Genomic DNA, 22,801 nt, shown 5'->3' on the forward strand with positions numbered 1-22,801 from the left:
TCGGCCATGAGGCTGGTTGCATTGGCAATAGTCTGCGTAGACTCCTCCACACAGACACCAAGCCACACATAGCCTCATGTATCCCCACCAGATGCTCCTGCATAGCCGGCCGCATTTCCTGTACCTGCTGTGTCGACTCCAAAGGCACATCATCAGCCACTGACTGAGTTTGTACCTGGTCCCCTGCAATACTCTGACTGCTGGCAGCATGGTTACTCTCTGTCTCTGCCAGCTCCTCCAGCGAGTGTTAAGTGCCCTCACCACTGTGCCCCGGTAGCCGATGTTCAAATTCCCACCGAGGTGCTAGTATCTGCGCTGGTGCCTGCCTGGCAGAGATGGTGTGACGCTGGTGAGTCCGTGACTTCAGGGCCCTCAGGTGTGAGAGGGGGCCCCTGCTGCTCCTCCTCCCGGCCCTGCTCTGCTGCTGCTGAAAGGAAGAACAAGGACAGTGGATCAGTTAACGTGGAGAAAATGTCAAAGTGCATCCCTGTCCCCTGGATCATTATGCGCTCATCCTTCCATAAGCAATGGTCAAGCCATGTTGTAAATTTCAATCGCTGGACATTTAGCACTGCCATGGCTGTTGGGAGAACAATGGTGACCTCACTGCTGGGCATACATACCTGCCCGTGGCACCCCAGCCTCACCGACACCGGTGGATCTGGGCACATGGTGGCTCTCCAAATCTAGGGCCTCTTGCTCTAACCAGGTAAGCATCGCCATCTGGGCTGGCCCTCCACCCGCTCAGCAGCATTATATGCATTCTTCTCCTGAAAACTGCAACTGGACTTTATTCACGGATGGCCCACCCCAACTAGAGTGGGACATATCAGGGCTCCAGTGCCTCCTCACCCCGCTGCTGTTGAACACTCAGAAAAAGATGCTAGGCCTGTCCCCTCCACCTTGGTCAAATGTTGCCTACATCACATTTGGCACCACATGGTCTAACCTTCCATAACAAGGAGGCGCGAACACGTGGAGCACAGAGGACAGCAGATCGATCGGTGCCACGCCACCTTGAAGCTCCCCTCCCAGCATGTCATCACCCTGACTTTGACATGTCCTGGAGTTCCAGCACTGCACCTAGGTGCAGCTCCTCCAGGTTGCCCCCAAAACAGTCATGTGGGTCTCAGTGTACCACATGCCGCGAGGGTAGAACCCATCTCTTCACCACCCTCTCAGGGTGACTTAGGCATGGGCGATATCTGCTGGCCCACCCAGCGAAGGACACATACCATCAATGATTCAATGCAGTCACTACACTCAGACTTGCAGACTTGCAGGGGGGGGCGCCAAGGGGGAAATCCTACCTGCTGGGTTGTGACCAATGCCAACATGGTACTCATCCTTCCCGAGCGCAACAGGTTGTTGAGGAGCTTGTGACACTGGATCCAGATGCATCGCACCACTTTGCTGGAGCTCACCATCTCCACCAACTCCTCCCAGGCACGTTTTGTCAAGTGGGGGCACCTCCTCCTCTCATCCTGAGGTACAAGGACCTCTCGCTGTGCTGCCATCTCCTCGAGGAGGGCAGCATGGCAATTGTCAGTGCCCCCCTGCCCTACCCTCCTGCTTGGTCTGCTCACCAGCAATGCTCTGGGGAGCCCTTCCACTTGTCACGTTTGACAGCCTTTGAAAGGCTGCAGCAGCTTTTTAAAACAGGCTGCCGGTTCGCCATTGGTCCCAGCGGTCATTGTAGTCCTGCTGCGCCCACCCCCTCCCACTGCCCTCGGGAGCCGCGACTCATGCTGGGCGGGCCTTATTTGCATAAAATGGCGATGCAGACCTGATCACAGGTGGCGTTCGGGTCCACGCCCATGCCCATGCCCATGCCTTTGCCTGCTCCAGCTTTGCCCTCCTGCCAGCCAGAAAATTTTGCCCTCTGTCTTCTCTGTGTTACTCAATCATCAAGCCACGCTAGTACCTTACCCCCAATACCGTGAGCTCCTATGTTGTGAAATAACCTTTTATGTGGCACCTTATCAAATGCCTTCTGGAAATCCAAATACACTACATCTACCGGTTCCCCTTAATCAACTCAGCTTGTTATATCCTCAAAGACCTCTAGCAAATTTGTCAAACATGATTTTCCTTTCACAAAACCATGTTGACTCTGTTTGACTGCGTTAAGTTTTTACAAATGTCCTGCTATTTGTTGCTTAATAATGGACTCTAGCATTTTCCAAATGACAGACGTTAGGTTGACCAGCCTATAGTTTCCTGCTTTTTGTCTCCTTCCCTTCTTGAACCGGGGCAACACATTAATGGTTTTCCGATTTGCTGGGAACCTCCAGGAATTCAGTGAGTTCTGGAATATTTCAACCAATGCCTCCACTATCTCTGCAGCCACTTCCTTTAAAACTCTAGGATACAGGCCATCAGGTCCTGGCGATTTGTCTGCCTTTAGTCTCAGTTTGTCAAATATCTTATCCCTTGTGATAGAGACTGTCATAAGATCTTTCCTCCCATTAGCTCCTTGCTTATCTGATACTTTTGGGATGTTTATACTATCCTCCACCGTGAAAACTGATGCAAAATATTGGTCTAAATTATCTGCCATTTCCCTGTCCCCGTTGTCAATTCTCCAGTCGCATCCTCCAAGGGTACCAAGCTCACTTTAGCTACTCCCTTTCTTTTTATTTGCCCATAGAAGCTCTTTGCTGTTTGTTTTTATATTTCTTGCCAATTTACTTTCATAATCAATGTTCCCCCTCTTTATTAGCTTTTTAGTCACTCGCTGCTGGTTCCTAAAAAATTCTCAACCCTCTGGCCTACCACTAGTTTTACCTAGTTGTGAATGTGTAACTGTACTCACTTTCCCTGACCTGCTTAGACTATGAAAACATTTTCTGTTCTGAATTAAGAAATGTGGTTTCTTCCTCCAATTGCTATCTACTCCTTACAGCCCCAAGAACTTTGCACATGTGCCACTTGCTTCTCTTCAGTTCCCAACTCCTTCAAATTGAATCTTTGGAGTCTCACTTTAAATACTTGAGTTGAGGTTGTGTCATGTGGGCCCACATTATGCCTGCGACTGATGATTGGATGGGAAACCCAGGAGTAAAGTGCAAATGAGGTGACTAAGTTAAAAGCTCACTCACAGACATGCTGCACTTATTTCCAGGCTTCATGTGCACTATTAGGCTCACCTGCACCCGACATATTGTGGAATTCAAATCGAGAATAATAAATCCTCCACAACAAATACTTAATGACAAAGCCATTGTCATAAAACAGTTGCCCAATTGTAAGCTTTCTGAATGTTTATTAACCCTATGAAAATAAACTGAACGCTTAAAAGGTAATTTTACATTTAAAATGAGCAAAATTAACCATTTCCCTGCTGCTTTTCTTCTCTTCTGTTTTCTCCTTCTCTCTGCATTCTCCTTGTTATCTATTTAACCTATTTTTATTATTAGGTCTTCCTGCATCTCTATCTAATATAAGCTGTTATAACTGTTCTTCAATATTTTGTCTCAAAGATACACTTGTTCACTTGCTTAACATGAGCTTTGGAAACTGGCACTATGTTATAATGTAGTGTAGGTCCTCTTAGGGACCATTAATGTTTAAAGAAGAGATCCGAACAGCAATTAACCAATAGAACTACATGATAAGATTTCATGTTTTTTAACAAAAACAAACTTTATTGTACATATAAAGAAAAATTAAACAAAATGAGCACTGTTAACAACGCAATAGCTTATAAAGACTTATGTTCTAAACTCAGTTCTACTTTTTTATTTCATCCCAAGGGTTCCATTTATTTAGGAAATCTTGAAGGTTCATTCACTTTCCTGGAACTAACCCAGAAGATATATCACAGTCTTCCAGAGTTTACTCTAATTCTCCTTAGTATTACAGATCTTCTTTGAAGTAAGTTTCCATGGGGGTCCTTCCATTAGCTTTTTGGCTACATGACCCTCCACCTGTTCTTTACAGACCTCGTGACTGTGGATGCTTCATCTCCTTATTCAGCTTGCTAGCAGATCCTCCAAGGGCCCCATACTCATTTTTGCCACTCTCTTTCTTTTCATATACCAGTAGAAGCTCTTGCTGTTTGTTTTTATATTTCTTGCCAATTTACTTTCATAATCAATTTTCTCCCTCTTTATTAGCTTTTTAGTGATCCGCTGCTGGTTCCTAAACAATTCTCAACTCTCTGGCCTACCACTACCTTCCCACAGTTTCCCAAAGTACTGACTGCTTTCTGCCACAAGGCTCTGTCATGACCACTGTAGATTTCTTCCACCAGCTATAAGCTAGAACATATCTTCCAGCTGCCATTCCCTGCAGTGAATGATGAAATTATTCTCTGTTTGAAATGCAGGCCTAACTGACTATCATCTCCTGTAAGTCCTCTCAATCTGGTGAGAAGCAGTCTTCACCAATGCAGAGCTACAAATGCCTCTGTTTGTTTCCAAACTGAACTGCTTGCTTCTGTCTATTTTAAAACTGAACTGCTTGCTTCCGTCAGCAAACACACATGGGTAAATAAATGAAACAAAAGAACCTTCTAACCAAGACTCCACCCTGAATCACCATCACTTTGGCAATGTGACATACTTGTTCCCAGGTAGAAATATAAATGAATTCCCTTTTTATTCCAAAGTTTTCCTTGATTCTGGGAAATCTTATGAATAATTTCTATCTCATATGGAGTTTTACTACCTTCTTTCCCAGAATTGCTCACTCTGACCTCTTAGGACACCATGGCCTCAACCTTTTACGTGTAATAAACCCCAAGCTTGTTTGAACTGCATTTACTTCAGTGTTGCTTATTGGTTTCTCAATCATGTATCCCCATTTTCTTCAGTTAAACCTTTAGTTCCGAAAACAAAAAGTTATATCTTAAAGCATATGAATTATAAACTAAGTATTCACAACAGCAGTTGTCTTCAAGAGTCAGTTTATCAGACAGCCAACATTTTCTTCATACATGAACATGATATAGACACCTTGGCCAGATTTTTGTCCCTGGGTCGGGTTTGCCAGGTGAGGAGATTTCCCATCTCAGTGAACCAACCTTTATAAATGTTCACCTGCAGGTCAGATTTTAAGTTGGGGCGGCAACCCCAGAAATGAATATGCAAGCTGCTGGGTGCAGAGGCAGGCTGAGAGCAAGGCCTGCCTCTGTGTTGTGGCATTATGTTTAAATAAATAAGTAATAAAACAAAACGTTTCTTCCAGTCCTCAACACTCGTCCCCTCAACCCCATGGGCTCCCTGTGTCCCATCCATGCCAACCTATGCCCCTCCACCCATTCACCATACCCTCTATGCAAACACATGACCATTTACCCTCCCCCATTTCCCTATACCAATTTAGTGCCAATTCATGCCAACACATGCCCCCACCATCATTTTCCCTTACCCTCACCATACCAACTCACCCAGTATCCATGGACAGTTCCTTGACAGCTTTGACAGTTCCTGGATGCTTTGACAGCTTTGACAATACCTGGACAGGTTTTACAGCTTTGATAGTTGGACAGCTCTTTTACAGTTCCTTGACAGCTGGAAAGTTCTGTGACAGATGGACAACTCTTTAACAGTCCCTTGACAGTTGGACAGCTCTTTTAAAAAGTGCACAATCATGTTCACTTATAACAACCCCAAATGGTACCTTATCTCTCCAAAATATTGCCTTACCTCTCCCAAAGGTGTCTCAAGACTCCATCCAAAGAGGTATCTTACTCCTCCAAAGGGCTACCCAAACAAATACACCAAGTTCAGAATTCCTCTTACCTATTCTAATCTGCACACTCCGGATTCCACAGTCCTGTTCTTCCAAGTTCCCATTTCATTGGAGGCAGCTGGTGATTTAAATGGCCAGCAGCTGCTGCTGAATTGTGCATGCGCAAACCCTGGCCTGACTCCAGTTCCGCCTCCGTGAAGATGGGAAATGCCGAGTTTGAGGACAGGACTTAAAATTTTCAACCATTTCTAGGATTTTCTCTGTTATGGGTCTTCCAGATCAAATCTTATGATTTTTCAACATTGTACTGAAAGTGAGGCCTACCAGGTAGACAATTGTGGCATATTGAGGAATTCACCAAGACTCCTTTAGACAGCGGCTTCAAAACTCACAACCATTACTATTTAGAAGGACTAAGGCAGTAGATAGATGGGAACACCACCAGCTGGAAATTCCCCTCCAAGTCACTCACCATCCTGACTTGGAAACATATTCCTTCACTGTCGCTGGGTCAAAACCCTGGAACTCCCTTCCTAACAGCACTGTGGGTGTACCTATACCACATGGACTGCAGCAATTCAAGAAGGCATCTCACCACCACCTTCTCAAGGGCAACTAGGGAAGGGCAATAAATACTGGCCCAGCCAATGAAGCCAACATCCTGTGAATGAATAAAAAAAAGTGTCATTGGCATTTCTCAGCAATAACTCCATGGGTAGCTCTCTGGCCTCTCAGTCAGAAGGTTGTGGGTTCAAGTCACACTCCAGAGACTTGAGGATAAATATTTAGGCTGACATTACAGTGCTGCACTAAGAGACTACTGCACTGTTGGAGGATCTGCCTTTGGGATAAGATGTTAAACCCAGACTCCATACGTTCTCTCAAGTGATCATAAAATGTCCCTTGACACTATTTTGAAAAAGAGCAGGAGAGTTATCCCTCCTTTTAGAACCAATATTCATCCCTCAATCAACATCACAAGAAGAACAGATAATCTGATCAGTATCACGTTGCTGTTTGTGGGAGCTTGCTGTGCACAAATTGGTTGCTTCGTTTCTTACATTCCAACAGTGACTATGCTTCAAAAGTGCTTCATTGGCTGTTATGCTTTTGGAACATTCTGAAGTTATGAAAGGCGCCATATAAATGGCAGCGTATAAATCTTTTCACCTTTTCCTGAATCTTACCTCAGTGTATTTACACAATTAATCAGCTTAGAGTTTGGAGTTTTGTTAGAGTGAAAGTTTTGTAGGGAGTCTTGCTCCTGAAACAAAAGTAGATCTGATTTGGGAGTTACAGAATAAAATTATTGTGCCAGCCTGCAGAATTGACTCTTCCTTTTGCAGAATCCAGTGTTTTAAAACACAGTAATAATTTAAAGAAATCTTATTTATGATCGTTTATCTTCATTGTCTGTTATTGTTGACAGACTTGATAGGTTGATTTTTTTTCTTATTTTATACTTCCTTTCATTCTTTTTTTGAGACAGGATGATCCACAAAGAAGGAATTTTACTGCTTGTTCAAAAAGTGCATTTTCCAATTGTATAGTTCTCAAAGAGTACACCAGGCAAGCACCCTAACTGTTAAAAAAGGGCTGCAGTTTACCATGGCAATTGATAAAAAGAATGAAAGTAAGTATGAAATGAGAAAAGTTCAATTAACATATTGGCCGGAATTTTACGGCCCTGTCAGGGTGTGAATGAGGCCCTATAATGCTGCGAGCCATTGCTAACTCCATGGACTTCGGCGGGACCCTAAAATCCTGCAGGCGTAAAATTCTGTCCATCAGCCCTCGCTGCTGACTGTCAAGTATGTTTTGCTGATCTCTCTGGCAAAAATTTTCCCTCTATCACTGTGCAGTGGTACTGCAGTTATTGCAGTACTCTTCTGGGCATTCACAGTGTGGAGCTAGAGTGAAGTCATCAAGCTATCCAAGTGGTCAATCACATTAAAGGAATTTCATAGACCCATATATAGAAATCAAAAGGCACAAAATTAAAGTCACTTTTTTAAAAAAGTAGAGCATATTAAAGATCGGAGCATACACATGCAATGAAGGTAGAAGGTGAAATATTTTGAAAAAACTTTGAAAAAATATTAAAACACCTTAGCTTAAAAACTATCGATTAATCATTTAACAGTATTCCATGATTATAAAGTTATTTTTTCAGAGCCAGTTCTGTCACGTATCAAATTTTGTTATTAATCACAGGTCTTTAAAAACCTAGCTATTCTTGGTTAAACAGGGTGGAACATTTTAAGGAGTTTCAAACAGTCACATGGGGAGGTGGGAAAGTTGAAATTGTCACTGATTTCTTGGTTGCTGATTCAGGGAGGAGCTGCAGTGCAGCCTGTGTTGGAATCCTGAGTGACAGACCATAACTTCCGGATTTCCACGCTAACCTGTCTGATATCCTGAAGCGTGATTGGTTTCAGTTGGGTAAGGGCGGTGAATGCAAACACTTTACTGTCAACTGCCAGCCACTCATCTGGTCAATGGTAACCCGTAGGATGTTGATAACAGGGATTTTAGCAATGTTAGTGCCATTGAATGTCAAGGGGAGATGGTTGGAACATTGTGCAAGAATCAGCAAACATCCCCACTTCTAATCTAATGATGGAAGGGAGGCCCTGGATGAAGCAGCTGAAGATAGTTAGGCTTAGGATACTACCATGAGGAACTCCTGCAGTGATACCCTGGGACTGAGATGATTGGCCTCCAAAAACCACAACCATCTTTGTCCTGGGTATGAATCCAACTAGTGGAAAGTTTTCCCCCTGATTCGCATTGGCTCCTTTTGCTAGGGCTCCTTGATGTCTCACTTGGTCAAATGCTGTCACTGACAATTTACGGGCAGAATTTTATGGCCCCTCCCGCCAGCAGGATTTCCTAGTCCTATGGAAGCCAATAGACTTTTGAAAGGCTCGCCACATTTTCTGGCCCTGTCCCCACCGCGATGGGGCTGTAAAATTCTGCCCCACCTCTTGAATTCAGCTCTTTTACCCATGATTAGGTAAGGATATCAAGGGACTTGCTACTAAGGTGGGTAAATGGAGTTCAGATGCAGATCAGGCATGATATAATTGAATGATGGCTGAATGGCCTACTTCTCTCCCTGTGCTCCTATAAGTGCTAATTAGATTGCATTATATGTCAAAAATTGGATTCATCAAATATGAACACCATAGCAGAAAATGATTAAATTGTTTTGCTGATGATTGGTGGTCAATAAACCGTGGGTTCCATTTTAAATGAATAGATTATAAGGAACCTAATTTGGATTAAACTGCTTGTGAATGGCTTGCTCTGAGCTATTTAAAACTCAATGCCATGTGACACTTTATGAAGTGTACATAATAATTGTTTTAGTAGTTGTAGCCCAGAAAGAAAAAACAGTAAACACTGGGAAATAAGAATACTGGTCCGAACTGGTCTTGTATAGCTTAAAATGGAACACCAGTAAAACTAGGAAATAAGAGTACTGGTCCTGGGGCAGATCAGATTATTGAATGGCGGGGCAGACTTGAGGGGCCAAATGGCCTATTCCTGCTCCAATTTTTCACCTTCTTATGTTCAACCTGTTTTTTCCTTCTGGGAGAAGTTAACAGCAATGTTCAGAATTATCTTACTACGTCTGTTTTTCTAGATCTATATTAATGTTGCCCTTTGGTTAACTCTTTTTAGCTGGAGCATGGGGCATTATTATGCAAACAGAATAGCCTGGGGCGTTTTACTATTCATGAAGCTGCTTTTTCAGGTGCAGAGAAGGCATTGGAAATAATACTCCAGAAAGGTTGGTACAAATTAAAATATTGTTGACTGAAGAGAAAGCCTGTCTTTATGTCTCTATTTACTTCCTGCAAACAGTGAATTACAACAGTATTTGTTTTTCAAGGTGAGGAACTGGGCCACTCTCGTGAAAAACATGTAAATTATCTCGATGAAGGACTCCACACTCCTCTTCATTTGGCTTTACTTGGTGGAAAAATTGAGACAATTAAAATTTGCATTGACAATGGAGCAAAAATTGATTTACCTGAGGTATGTTTTTACAGAGCAATAATAAGATGAAAGAAAAAGGAGAAAGAAAGTAAATGTTAGAAAATCTAAAATAAAACAGAAAATCTTGCAAATGGACAGCTGAGCAAATGAAATAAAAACAGAATACTGCTTTATTAGGAACTGGCTTGTTATAAAATGAGCAAGTTAGTGGTAAGTGCTGCTTAGTTGTTAATTGTGTATTATCATACTCATTGCTTACGAATAATGCAATGCTGGAACAATGTTGAATTCTATATTCTTTAAAGGGTTGAGATCTGAAGTGCAAGCATTAAGATTCAAAAGCGTAAGGGAACGCAAGATAAATCAGGGATTAGTGATTATGTTACCCTCTCCTCCTCTCCACCCTAAGTTAAGGTTTGAAGTCTCACAATTGTAAGATTGAAGTCCTATGTGAAAGCTCAAGGTTAGGACCCGAAATTCCCTCATAACTGCTGTCGCTCCTGTGCTGTAACTTTGTTGGAAATGTGGCCGAAACCCCACTTTCACAAGTACACTGAGTTTATGCTGTACTGCTGGCAATGTTAAACCAACTGGTTAAGGACAGCTCCAAGGACATGCCAGGCCTGCCTGGTGTGTCTTGATGACAGTGAAGATGCAAAAAGGAGGAAAAGCACATTTGGTCTGCACTTGGAGCTCAAAGAAACAAGGGAGGAAATTGTTTGAAATTGATCTTACATTGTTCCAGCAACATAAGTGTACCAAAGACAGCGAGGAAATTTAGCTCTTAGATTAAAATCCACTATCATTTCAAATGATAATTTCTGGGTTTAAAACTTTTAAACCTTGCAGCTTACTAGCATCAGAGTCACTATCTGAATATATTTGTGTTTTGTTTACTATTGACAGAAGGATAAGTCTACGGCCCTTCACTTTGCCTGCATGCAGGGGGCAGTTGAAGCTGTCAAACTCATGCTGTCTAAATACAAGGGAGAAAATGATATACTGCACCTTCTAGATGGCATTAGACAAACACCACTGCACAAGTAAGGTTTATTTAAAACTGTTTTCAGTAGAAGAATTTAAAATCTATTTGTGGTGGTAAAATTTAATGTATAATTTGTAATTTTTACATACAGGGCTGCAACATATGACTACTCAGAACTAGTGGAATACTTAATTGAACAGGTATTCGCACACAACTCTTATAAACTGTTATAGATGTTAAATTTGACCAGCTTTTCCTAGGTGGAGAATAAAGTAAAAGTGACCATAAAAAAGATTGATTTTTAGGATAGGAAGCTCCCCCAATGCCTGAGCACACTTATCCAATGAATACCTTGGCCATAAAGACAGGGAAGGACCAACAATTAATTTCTAGTTGGTGTTGAATTTGCTGATCTCATCTGTAGAGATGATAGGGATATTACAAATAGTCTCTACTACCCTCGATATGAATGCATATGAAGATTAGGTGAGAATAGAATCAGACTTAACCTCATAGATTCTTTCTACTTCTCCATCTTACTATATCACTATGTACATAACAGAACTTTGCACATATATGGTACCTTTGATGTTTGATCCCGTCTTTTGACTGATTTGTTGAACCAAGGACCCGCCTGCCCTCTCAGGAGGTCTTAAAAAACCTCATGGCAATAGTTTCAGAGTAGGGCAGAAATCTTTAACTCTCAATCCACATAATAAAAACAGATTATTTGGCTGTTACCACAGTGCTGTTCGTGGGAGCTTGTGAGCAAATTGGCACATTTCCTACATTACAGCAGTGACTGCACATCAAAAGTATTTCTTTCATTCCTTCCCTCCTCCCTTCCTTTCTTTCTTCCCTTCTCTTCCTTCTTCTTCTCTTTCCTTCATCCTTTCCTTTCTTTCTTTCATTCCTTCTTCTTTTCTTTCTTTCTTTCCTATCTCCCTTCCTTCTTTTCTGTCCTCAAGGCCTTTGACCACTTTATACCAGCTGGTTTGCAGCAGGAGAGGCATGCCTTAACATGAAAGAGAACTAGAACTTATATGTAAATTGATTAATTTGTAAGGGGTAAACAATTCTACTTAATTTATGTGTGAGTAATTTTCAGTATTTTTTTGTTGTGTAACAGGGAGCAGACATGAATATGATTGACTGTGAATCCCGTACTCCCCTTCTGTGGGCTGCTTCACATGGAGCATGGAATACTGTGGAAATTCTGGTGAAAAGAGGTCAGGCCCCTTCACTGTTCTTATGTCGCTGTGAGACGAGGTAGTACATTTGTGCAGACTCCCTGTTGCTTTATGGTAATGTTCTCATGCCATCATTGAAGACCCAGCTGTTTCTCAACGTTTACTTTAACTCTGATAGTTTACATAGTTTTAATTCTTGGGGAGTGAGTGCCTTTGGCAAGGTTAGTATTTATTGTCCACCACTAGTTGGCCTCTCCCTGAACCACTGCACTCCATTGGGTGAAGGTGTTCCCACTGGGTTCTGGTTCTTCATTGTCTTCATAGAGGGGAAGCCTTCCTTCCTTCCTTTCCTACCTGGGAGGCAGCTGGGAGTCGAGAGCAGCATCTCCAGCTGCTGAAGAAACTGAGTAAAACAAAACAACTGTAACATCACAAGAAACTAGTAAGTTGAGTGGCCAGTAAGTGCTTGTTGTAAGGGACAGTGTGTTAATAGCCAAGTTAGGACACAGGAGTTAAGGTAGATCTATAAATAAGAAGAACTAAAACTAAAGTAAAATTAAAATAAATAAAAAATAAAATAGTTAAAATGAAAGTGTTAAAATGAAATAATTAAAATAAATACCTAAAACACATACCAGTGCAATCAAGTATTGTGTAACTTTTAGTTTTATACGTGGGTGATACTAGCACTTAGTAAGCACAGTAAATTGCAGTATACATAAGAATTATTCTGAATTAATTAAGAGAGGAACTAAATTAACTAAATAACGTAAGTAAAAATGACAGGCCAGGTGCTAAGTTGCAGCTGTGGAATGAGGGTCTTCTGGTCATCCAGGGCAAATAGAGCTGTAGAAAGTCCAAGCAGCTAGAGGAATTCCAGATCAGGGTTACTGATCTGGAAGCCTAACTGCAGACATTGTGCAACATAAGGGAAGGGGGGGAAATACCTGGATACTTTTATCCAGAAGACAGTCACACCTCTTAGAATAGGTTTATCTGTTTTGGCCAGCAGCGAGTGACAGTAAGATGTGACCATGAGTAAGGCAGGTAATGGGGCTGAGCAGACAGGAGTGGAAGAACCTCAGACTTCGCAATTGTCAATAGGTTGAGCTGCTCAAAACTTCTGTAGATGAAGGCAAGATCTGCAAGGTGGATGAGCAGGCTTGTCATGGCATCATAATACAAGAGGGGGGAGCAAAGAGGAATGTAGTGGTAGTAAGGGACAGTATAGTGAGGGAGATTGACACTATTCTCTGCAGCAAAGAATGAGAGTCCAAATGGCTGTGTTGCTTGCCCAGTGCCAGGGTTCAGGACATCTGTTCAGAGCTGGAGAGGAACTTGCAATGGGAAGGGTAGGAACTAGTTGTTGTGGTCCATGTAGGTACCAATGACATAATTAGAAATAGGAAAGAGGTTCTGCATAGTCAGTATGGGGAGCTAGGAATTAAGAAGCAGAAACTCAAAGGTAATGTCTGGATTATTATCTCAGCGAACAGCAAAGCGGCATAAGGCATATAAACTAGAGAGCTGAATGCGTAGCTCAAAGACTGGTGTGTGAGAAATGGGTTCCGATTCATGGGGCATTGGCATCAGTGCTGGAGAAAGTGGGGGTTGTACCATCAGGATGGTCTACACCTGAACTGGGCTGGGACCCGTGTTCCAGTGAGCCGCATAACTAGGGAAGTAGAAAGGGCTTTAAACTAAACAAGGGGGGGTGGGGGTGGGAGGTGAGGGATCAAATTTGGGTAGATGTTGCAAATCATGGGGTACAGTCAAAGCAAAAGAGCAAAATATTAATATGGAAAATGAGGCTCAGAGAATGACAAGGAGGGAAAGAGAGAAAAAAACCTAAGAATGCACCAATAGTCAAGACTAGATGTTACAAGGTAATAAAAAGCGAAAACTAAGGGCTCTGTATCTGAATGTGCATAGCATTTACAATAAAGTAAATGAATTGATATTGTACATTGAAGTAAACAACTATGATCTGATAGCCATTATGGAGACGTGGCTGTAGGATGACAAGGATTGGGTCCTGAATATTGAGGGATATATGATATTCAAGAAGAATAGGAAGCTAGGTAAAGGTGGAGGAGTAGCACTTTTAATCAAAGAGGGCATTGATGCAATAGTTAGAGATGACCTTGGTTCAGGAGATCAGGATGTAGAATTGGTTTGGGTGGAGGTGGGGAATAGTAAGGGAAAGAAATCACTGGTAGGAGTGGACTACAGCCCCCACTAACAGTAACCACAAGATAGGACAAAATATACAAGAAGAAATATTGTGTGCTTGTGATAAAGGGACAGCCATAATCATGGGTCATTTTAATCTACATATAAATTGGAAAATCTGATTATCAGTAGTAGCCTGGACGAGGTTTTCATAGAATGTACTTGAGACAGTTTCTTAGAGCAGCATGTTCTGGAACCAACCAGAGAGCAGGTTATATTAGGTTTGGTATTGTGTAATGTGACAGGATGAATTAATGACCTCACAGGAAAGACACCCCTAGGTATCAGTGATCACAATGTGATTGGATTTTACATCCAATTTGAAAGAGAAAACAATGGGTCTAAGACTAGTATTTTAAACTTAAATAGGAGCAACTATGTGGGCATGAAAGCTGAGTTAGCTGAAGTGAACTGGGAGACTAGGCAAGAGGATAGATCAATAGAGGAACAATGGGACACATTTCAGGGGATATTTTAGAATATTCAGAAAAAGTATATTCTTACTATGAAGGAATATCCAATGGGGAGGATGCACCACCCTTGGTTAACTAAAGAAGTTAAGGAAAGCATCAAACTTAAGGAAAAAGCACAAAACTGTGCAAAGATGGGTGGCAGAATATAAAGAACGGCAGAGAAGGACTAAAAGGTTAATCAGGAGAAATAAATTAATGCATGAGAGGAAGCTAGCTAGAAATGTAAAAATGGATAGCAAGAGTTTCTACAGGCATTTGAAAGTGAAAAGCGTGAAGGGGCTGGACAGAGTAGATAGGGAGAAGTTGTTCCCACTTCTGTCTCTTTTATCCCATGAGCAATAACTTTTCTCAGTGGAGGTGGAGGCAGCCTGCTGACTGCTATGCCCTGGCTCTGATGACCTTGGTAGGCGTCCTCTGGAGAGCCAAGACCTGGAGGGCCCTGGTCTGCTTTCGGGGTCCTACTGTGTGGCAGTGGCACCCTTCTCGGCCTGTGGATCTGGAGCTGCTGGGGTCGCAGGAACCCAGAAGGGGAAAAAAATATATAAACTGGGAAATAAGAATATTGGTGTGAACTGTTTTTCTCTTCTGGGAAGAGCAGATTTGGGTAGGCCAGACTCTCCTGGGGTCTCCTGGATGGATGGCCCCAGGGTGTGCACCTGCTGCTCCTCCTCCCTCTGGGTGCCTGAGTGCCTCTAGCTGACTCCATGAGGAGAAGGAATAGGTGGAGTGAGATCGAGATGCCATGGATCTCTCTCGTGTACACACTGTTGGAGGCCAACTATGGCGTCAGCGATGGAATTCAGCCCATGCAGCAGTGTAGGAGCGAAGTCCTGGACCAAGATTGCTGCCACCATCCTACCAGTGTTGACCTCAGTACATTGGCATGCCGGTGCTATCACCCCAGCCTGAAAGCAAATGGATTCCTCCATCGTGCCTTGCAATCTGAGGAGTGCAGCGGACTTTCCTTCCTAACGTTCCCGAGCTTTCCTTTGCAGCTCCCGCAACTGAGGTTTGACTGAATCCAGAGGCTTGTCATCTGACTCAGACTGAGCAGATTTCTGGCCTCCAGTATTCCTCTGAGTGCCGGACTCCTGGGAAGCCCCGGCTGCCTGCTGTGGATCAGACAGTGCGATGTGCTCACCAGATTGTGATCCTGAGGGTACTCTAAAGCTCGGTCCCACCAAGGTGTGTGACTCTGCGCTGGTGGAGGGTGGGGATGAGCGCTCTGACGGGACTTCAATTAGGATGTCGTCAGATTCTTCTTCCGAGGTGTCTTTGGGGTTTGATTGGAGGCCCTGGGTTGTGGACTCCCTCAGCTGTTTTCTGGGTGTGCCTGCACAAGCAAGGAGAGATAATTAGTGCATGGCAGTGGCTGCAATTCAGATGGCGCCGGCATGAAGAAGCGGTGAGGTGATGGCGTGGTGGGTGAATGAGACCCCACCCACCATCGAAACGGCGTGTTTCCCGGGAATGCATGATTAATGAGGAGGATTGGGACAATACGGCATGAGAAGCTGCCATTGCTGCCGACCGTGAAAATGTTCTTTTCGTGCCAGCTACTGCACTTAATGCAAATCTGGGATGATTCTGCTCTCTGCTACACCTATTGTACTTCAACAGCAGATTTGTTAAGTCTGCAATTCTCCCTTTGTTTATCAACATTTTATGCAAAGCTTTGTATCTTTGCAATAACAGCAGGTACACTAATCTTGCACCTGGATATGTGGAGCTCTATGCTAATAGGTCAAAAATTCATGCTAAAATGCTGAGGCCTTGGCTTAGACTTGGCACCATGTGACCAGGCCAAACTTGAACAGAGAATCCCAAGAATTGATGGAGATCAGTCCTCCAAACACCTCATCACATTTGACATGAGTTGCTGGCAATGGTCCTGTTTCCAATGGAGCATTTCTCCTCCTCCTGGCTCCATCGGATTATTTTTTAACTTACCTGAAGTTGGTGGCTGCTTGGGTCACTGATGTGTCCTGAGCGAGATAGGCCCACTGTTTTGAACCCGTGTTACCCCTGAAAAACAGGGTCCAAGGCATACCAATCTTTGCTTTCCAATCTCTGGCTTGTACTTTTGTCCTGCATGGTTTCTTACAAGAAATTTGGAATTAATAAATTTGCCCTATAGTTCCATGTGAAACAATGGTCCTCTAGTAGCTCACCCAAATGGGCTTTCCTCATCCACATGGCCGATGACTTATCAGTTGTGGGGCCAACAGAATTCAGCCAAACTCATCTTTAACTGGCATCAATTCACATACACTTACAGCACTTACTGATGCATAAATGTGAAAGGTGTTTGTAAGCCTAGATATTGTCTGTTTCTCAAGTCTCCAAAACACATCTGCTAGCCGCAAGTTGTTGTCCCCTCCTGTTCTCCTTTCGATCACCCCACTCCTGCCACTCCCCTGCCCAGGACCTACCCGAAGGCCATTTTTAAAAAAAAAATAATCTTTCATGGGATGTGAGTATTCCTGGCAAAGCAAACATTTGTTGCCCATCCCTAATTGCCCTTGAGAAAGTGCGCCTGTGGTGGGGGAGCTGCCTCATATGCCAAATGGGTATCTGCAGTTTGCCAGTAATATGCCGGTGATTGAGCTTTGGGCTTCTAGTTTTCGGTACACATTCCCAGCAGGCCAAATGCATTTTCATATAGAACATAGTCAAAAGCTCTTTGGAAGTCTGGATGTAGCAGATCATCGGGTTTTTTACGGTCGCTTTCTCTTAAGAACCAAGGCAGATCAGTTTCCCTTATCAAACCAATAAAATACTTGATAATATGATTTTCTTAGGTGCTAATATCTATATAAAGAATTCTACGGAATGTAACTTCCTTCATCTAACTGTCCTGCAGCCCAAAGGATTAACAAACCTCAGTGAAGAAATTCTTCAGGTACATCCTTATTTAAGTTTCTACTTGACAGTCTTTTCAGGCATCTTATTAATTGTTAATGATTAACAAGTAACATTGTCAGACTTAGCATAAAAGAGGTCTAGTAACTGATTTATTCAGATTTTTCAAAATAATATTTTTCAGTTTAAGCACTACGGATCACATCTGAATATTCAAACCTGAAACTTCAATGCTGTAATGTTATAGATTTTCGGAGCAAAAAATTATAACAGCAATTCTACGGCATCTTTCTTAAGGAAGTATTTTGTCTTGATCTGTTTACCCCTTTTTACTTGTCTGTTCTTTAACATTTATGAGTATATTTTTCAGTCTGTAAAAATACAGGGACTGTTGAATGACAAAGATATTAATGGAAGTACTCCACTGCACTATGTGTGTAGACAGGGACTAACAGACTCTGCGGAGAAAATGTTGACCTTAAAAGCATCCCCATATTTGAAAACAGTGGACAAGAAATCATCACTGCATTTTGCAGCAGGGTAAGGAATTTCTCATCTTCAATTCATCTCGAGATTATGCCTGGCAAAGCAAGCATTTGTTGCCCATCCCCAACTGCTCTTGAGGAGGTGCTCCCATAGTGGGGGAGCTGCCTCATATGCTAAATGGGTATCTGCAGTTTGTCACTAATAAGCTGGTGATTGAGCTTTGGACTTTTGGCTTTTGGTACATGTTGAGATTAGTTTTGCTCAAATGTAGGTCAGGATACATTTAAAATTATTGGAAACAATTGCTTGTCTAGGGTTTGGCACTGCAAGTGCGCTTGAAGGGAAATCAGTGTCTGGCATGACACTAAAGTGGTATATCATGCAAAATAGTAAATTATTTCATAGATATTAACTAGGAGGCCAAACATTGCAATATTATATTGAACTGATTCAAAAGATGTTATCAATGAGAGCAATAAAGTTCAAGCAGTTTATATGTAACGTTAAGGGAAGTTGATGTTTTGTAATTTGTCATATTTTCTGAAGATATTTAAACTAATCAGCAACAAGATAGCATACAGCATGGTATATATTTTGTATGTGCTATACTTTTCAGCGTGACAGACCTATGTAAGAAAATGTTGTTTCTATCTGTTGCCAAGGCTCAGTGGCAGCATTCTGTCATCTTAGCTCAAGTCCCACTCTCGTACAGTGAGCAAGTGAGCTCGGCTGACACTTTAGCTGTCTGGTAGCTGATTTGTTCAGATTTTTCAAAATGATATTTTTCAGTTTAAGCACTATAGGTCACATCTGAATATTCAAACCTGAAAGAATGCTGTAATGTTCTGGATTTGCAGAGTAAAAATCTATAACAGCAACTCTGCGGCACCTTTCTTAAGGGAATATTTTGTCTCAATCTGTTTACCCCTTTTTACCTGTACAGTACTGTTTTTGTTACAGTGCTGAGGGAGTGTCACATTAACTGAACGTGGGCTTTTGAATGAGACAGTAACCTGAGTCCCTTTCTGCTCCCTCAAATGGTCGTAAAAAAAGCATGGCATCTTTTGTGTAAGATAGGCGTTCTTCCTGGCATCAGGGCCAACATCAATAACAGATCCGATTGTCTGACCATTATCTGGTTGCTATTTTTGAGACCTGGCTGTATGTAAGTTGGCTGCCGTGTTTCCTACAACAATGACTATACTTCAAAATTTGCTGTAAAATGTTTGGAAAATTCTGTGGACAAAAAAGGTACTATCTAAATGCAAGCCTTTTCTTTATTTATCTTTCTTAATAATCTTACACGTGTATTCAATATTTATCTACAAAACCTTATTTCCTGTTGCCAATCTCTTATCAAACATTTCTGTCAGATATTTTCATGTAAATTCTTATGTCTACGTTTATAATCAAAACAGCTGATAATAAATTTATCAGTCTGTAATTGTACAATTTGACCACTTGGTGGCACCATTTTAAAACACTAATCATTGAATAATATAGAAAGAAGTCATATATCCCATTGTGCCTGAAATTTTTAAATTCCAGGACAGCTAGTCCTGAGACACCCGTTTAAGTCATTCAGTCAGAAGCATCATTTGAAAGCAATCCATCCCTAAACCAGATCCCAGACCCCAAGTCTCAAAACATGGCTTCCGAGTCCAGCAAAAAAAAATCATTATTAATAATTAGTTTCCTCCACTCTGGGTACCTCACGACTGTCCAAGTTCAGAAACAGCAAGCCCGTGGTTCTTTTCCAAGAGTCCAGACTTGTAACATGATATCATTGAATTGACTTAAGCCAGCCGACTTAACACTGCCATTGATGTCCCTTCTTCTTCAGACAGAAGTGCGCCCCTACATTTTGAAAAGCCTGCCAAATACAGGAAGATCCTTTGCTCAGCAGTAACCGGTGTTGCCATCTTGGAAGCCTGTAGTCTCTTAAAGCTGTACCCACTCTTTTTAAAATCATCAAAGATGGAGTGCAATTCTACACTTCCAACTCCACCAGAGTCACCCACGGCCCAGCCCAGTAACAGAACTGGAGCCTTTGGAGAAGAAGATTTTTAAGATATAGCGTTGCTGCAGTCCTAAATGCAAGTTAGTATGCTTCTTTACTCGATTGGGCTGATAACAGATGACATCTTGGCACGACAAGCTGTTAATGAATTATCTTCCAAATTTGATGTTTTGAAATCTTTTGACATCTATTTCAACTTGAGATCCAATGAAATACTGAAGAGAACTAAATTTAACAAAGGCATCCAGCTTCCTGCGGAACCTGTTGATTCCTTCATGAACGATCTCTATAGGAGGGCAGAAAGATGTGAATATGGCAATTTAAAGTCTGAGCTCATCCGAGACAGAATTATGGTGGGTGTTGCAGTAGATTCACTTTCTGACCTCCTACCAGTTAAAGATGACCTTACCCTCGACAAGGCTATGCAGCTAGCCACACTGTCTGAGCTATGTGAACCACACAGGACCATCCTGAGGAAAGAGAACGCTTCATGGGATAGAAACCAACCCTCAGTCCTCCAAATCAGGTCACAAAAACACAGGAACCACCCAAGCCCGGGGAAACAATCTCTGAACCACCCAGCAGAGCTACCTTGCCAGCACTGTGGTGCGAAGCATCCTCACAAGGAAGATCAGTGTCCTGCAAGCACTGCCCAGTGCTTCCACTGCAACTGCCAGGAACACTTTGGTAAACTGTGAAAGTCCAGCACTGCACATACTTCCCAAAGGTAATCCACGAGGTCGAGACTAAAGACCCAGAAGATGAGCAGCCATCTTCTTGAGGGACATTAGAGAATGCACTTCTTCGTTTTGGAATGCTGATATCCTGTAAATTGGTCATCTAACAAATTTTAAATTAGATTCAGGTGCCAATGTGACAGTCCTGTCAGACGAGGAACCATGGCTCCAAGGCCTTTGGATTCAGACAATAGACACTCCACTGTAAGGAGCAGGGGGAGCCTAACTCGCAGTTATCAGCATGATCTTGAGCCACTGAGGTATGGTGACGAACAAATCTTTGAGCTGATGTAGGTCGTTCACAATCAGCCTTTTTCTCTTCTGAATCGAGATGCCTGCGTAGCTCTCGACCTTCTCCAGCCGGCAGAAGATGTCAAGACTACCGCAGTCATTAGCTGGCCAGCACAGCACAATCCTGAGTCCACAGACACTAAAGAGTATTCAGACTCTGATTTCGCCTGTGATCTCTTTTTGCAGAGCAGGCTTGCCCATCATCATCCCAGATCCCAGAAAGTCCTCAATGGTCAGACCAACCTCCCATACACGAGATTACAATTGCACTTCCTGCACCAGCGGTACCAAAGAAAGATCAACAGTCTGAGGAGCCTCTACCTCCAGCTATGATGATGGTACAGTTGGTAGTCACACCAACAGCTGTACACACCCAACAACCTCCTGCCAGTGTGCCAGAACCACAAGGAATGTTGGAATCTCATAGCAGTCTCGCACCATTAATAGCAAAAAAACATGGGCCAACATCTTCCCCCCAGTCGGGGGTGCGCCACCATTTTGCATGGGCGGGCCTTAATTGGCGTGACGTCCATCGGGAAGCACTATGCGCTCCCTGTGCAGGCAGAGAGGGGGAGATCAGCTCCAATGTAAAAGTTGAATTTCAGGTAATAAAAAAATTCCCCGCCATGTCCATTTATGAGACACTGTCACATGAGTTGGGACATGTCCATAACTTTTATTGAAACATTTGCTAAAATTTTAAAAACGCTCATGAAACATCATCCCACCCGTGGATGAGGTTTCATGCTTTTTCTGAAGCCTGCCAGGGCTCCCGGCCTGCCCACCAACCTTAAGGTTGGACGGGTAGGTCCATCAATGAGGTTAATTTGTTTTTTAATGGCCTTAATAGGCCGTTGACAGTTCGGCGGGCGCGTAGCCGAAATGATGCGGGGTGACGTCGGGACGCATGCCCGACATACCCCCGCGTTATTTTACATGTCGGCGAGTGAGCCCCACCCCCACTCGCCAACTGGAAAAACCTGCCCAAGAGGCGAGTATGCTACTAATTTTCTTCCTGCCACAGCAGCGCTCTTCCTCAGCCTCAGAGAGCTTCCCAATGGTCCAAACTGAAAAAAAAAGAAGAAAAAACACTGCCAAGTAGACAAATACCCTGTCCACCCTGCAAGAAAAGATCAAGAGTAACAACAACCATACACCACCAAACCAGCCACACCAGCCAAACAATGGCAGAAACGGATGAAACCATACCCGATGTCAGTCAAGCTAATTACAAGCTCAATTACAGAGCCTACCACTGCTCGACAAAATGGTAATGAGATGTGGACCTCCTGAACCTCTAACTTAAAGGACTTGAAGGGGGGAAATGGGGTAGTGAGAATGCTGTTAATGTTGTTAATGTTAATACTGTAGTAGCAAAAATGTTAGAATGCTATTAATGTTGTAACAATATAGTTAATGCACAAGACATAATTGAATCTTCCAATGTAAGACTAGGAAGTAAACTAAAGTAATTATATCCATGGGATAAAGACTTTGGGGAGGTGTAGAGGTGGGGTCTGGTATATAAAAGGCTAATTTGGGACTCAGGACTGTTCCACCCACACAGTGATATAAGAAGATATGACCCAGAGCCAGGGTCAGTCTAGAGATGGACAAAGAAGGGCAAAGACCTAGAATGGAGTCAGCTTCACACCTGTACCCTCTACTGTAAATGTGTACATAGTCATGAGCTGTCAGTAAGGACTTGCTGTTCATATACTCAAGACTACAATGCCTACTTCATGCTGTCCAAAGCAGAATTCTTCAATGGAGGTGTCAAGGACTTAGGCTGTTAGGTATGATCGGTGACCATGTTATCAGAC

The 22,801-nt window shown here is 42.8% G+C and overlaps 1 protein-coding gene across 1 annotated transcript in view; it reads left to right on the forward strand.

Moving 5' to 3' along the window:
- trpa1b (transient receptor potential cation channel, subfamily A, member 1b) overlaps positions 1–22,801 on the forward strand; it is a 198,160-nt gene that overhangs the window by 89,152 nt on the left and 86,207 nt on the right. The window contains exons 10-16 of the mRNA XM_041189261.1: positions 9,385–9,493; positions 9,596–9,741; positions 10,609–10,745; positions 10,839–10,887; positions 11,817–11,916; positions 17,384–17,484; positions 17,815–17,984. Of these exons, the coding sequence (XP_041045195.1) occupies positions 9,385–9,493; positions 9,596–9,741; positions 10,609–10,745; positions 10,839–10,887; positions 11,817–11,916; positions 17,384–17,484; positions 17,815–17,984 (812 nt within the window). The remainder of the gene's footprint in view (positions 1–9,384; positions 9,494–9,595; positions 9,742–10,608; positions 10,746–10,838; positions 10,888–11,816; positions 11,917–17,383; positions 17,485–17,814; positions 17,985–22,801) is intronic.

Source organism: Carcharodon carcharias, chromosome 6, assembly GCF_017639515.1.
Source record: "Carcharodon carcharias isolate sCarCar2 chromosome 6, sCarCar2.pri, whole genome shotgun sequence".
Lineage (NCBI taxonomy): Eukaryota > Metazoa > Chordata > Chondrichthyes > Lamniformes > Lamnidae > Carcharodon > Carcharodon carcharias.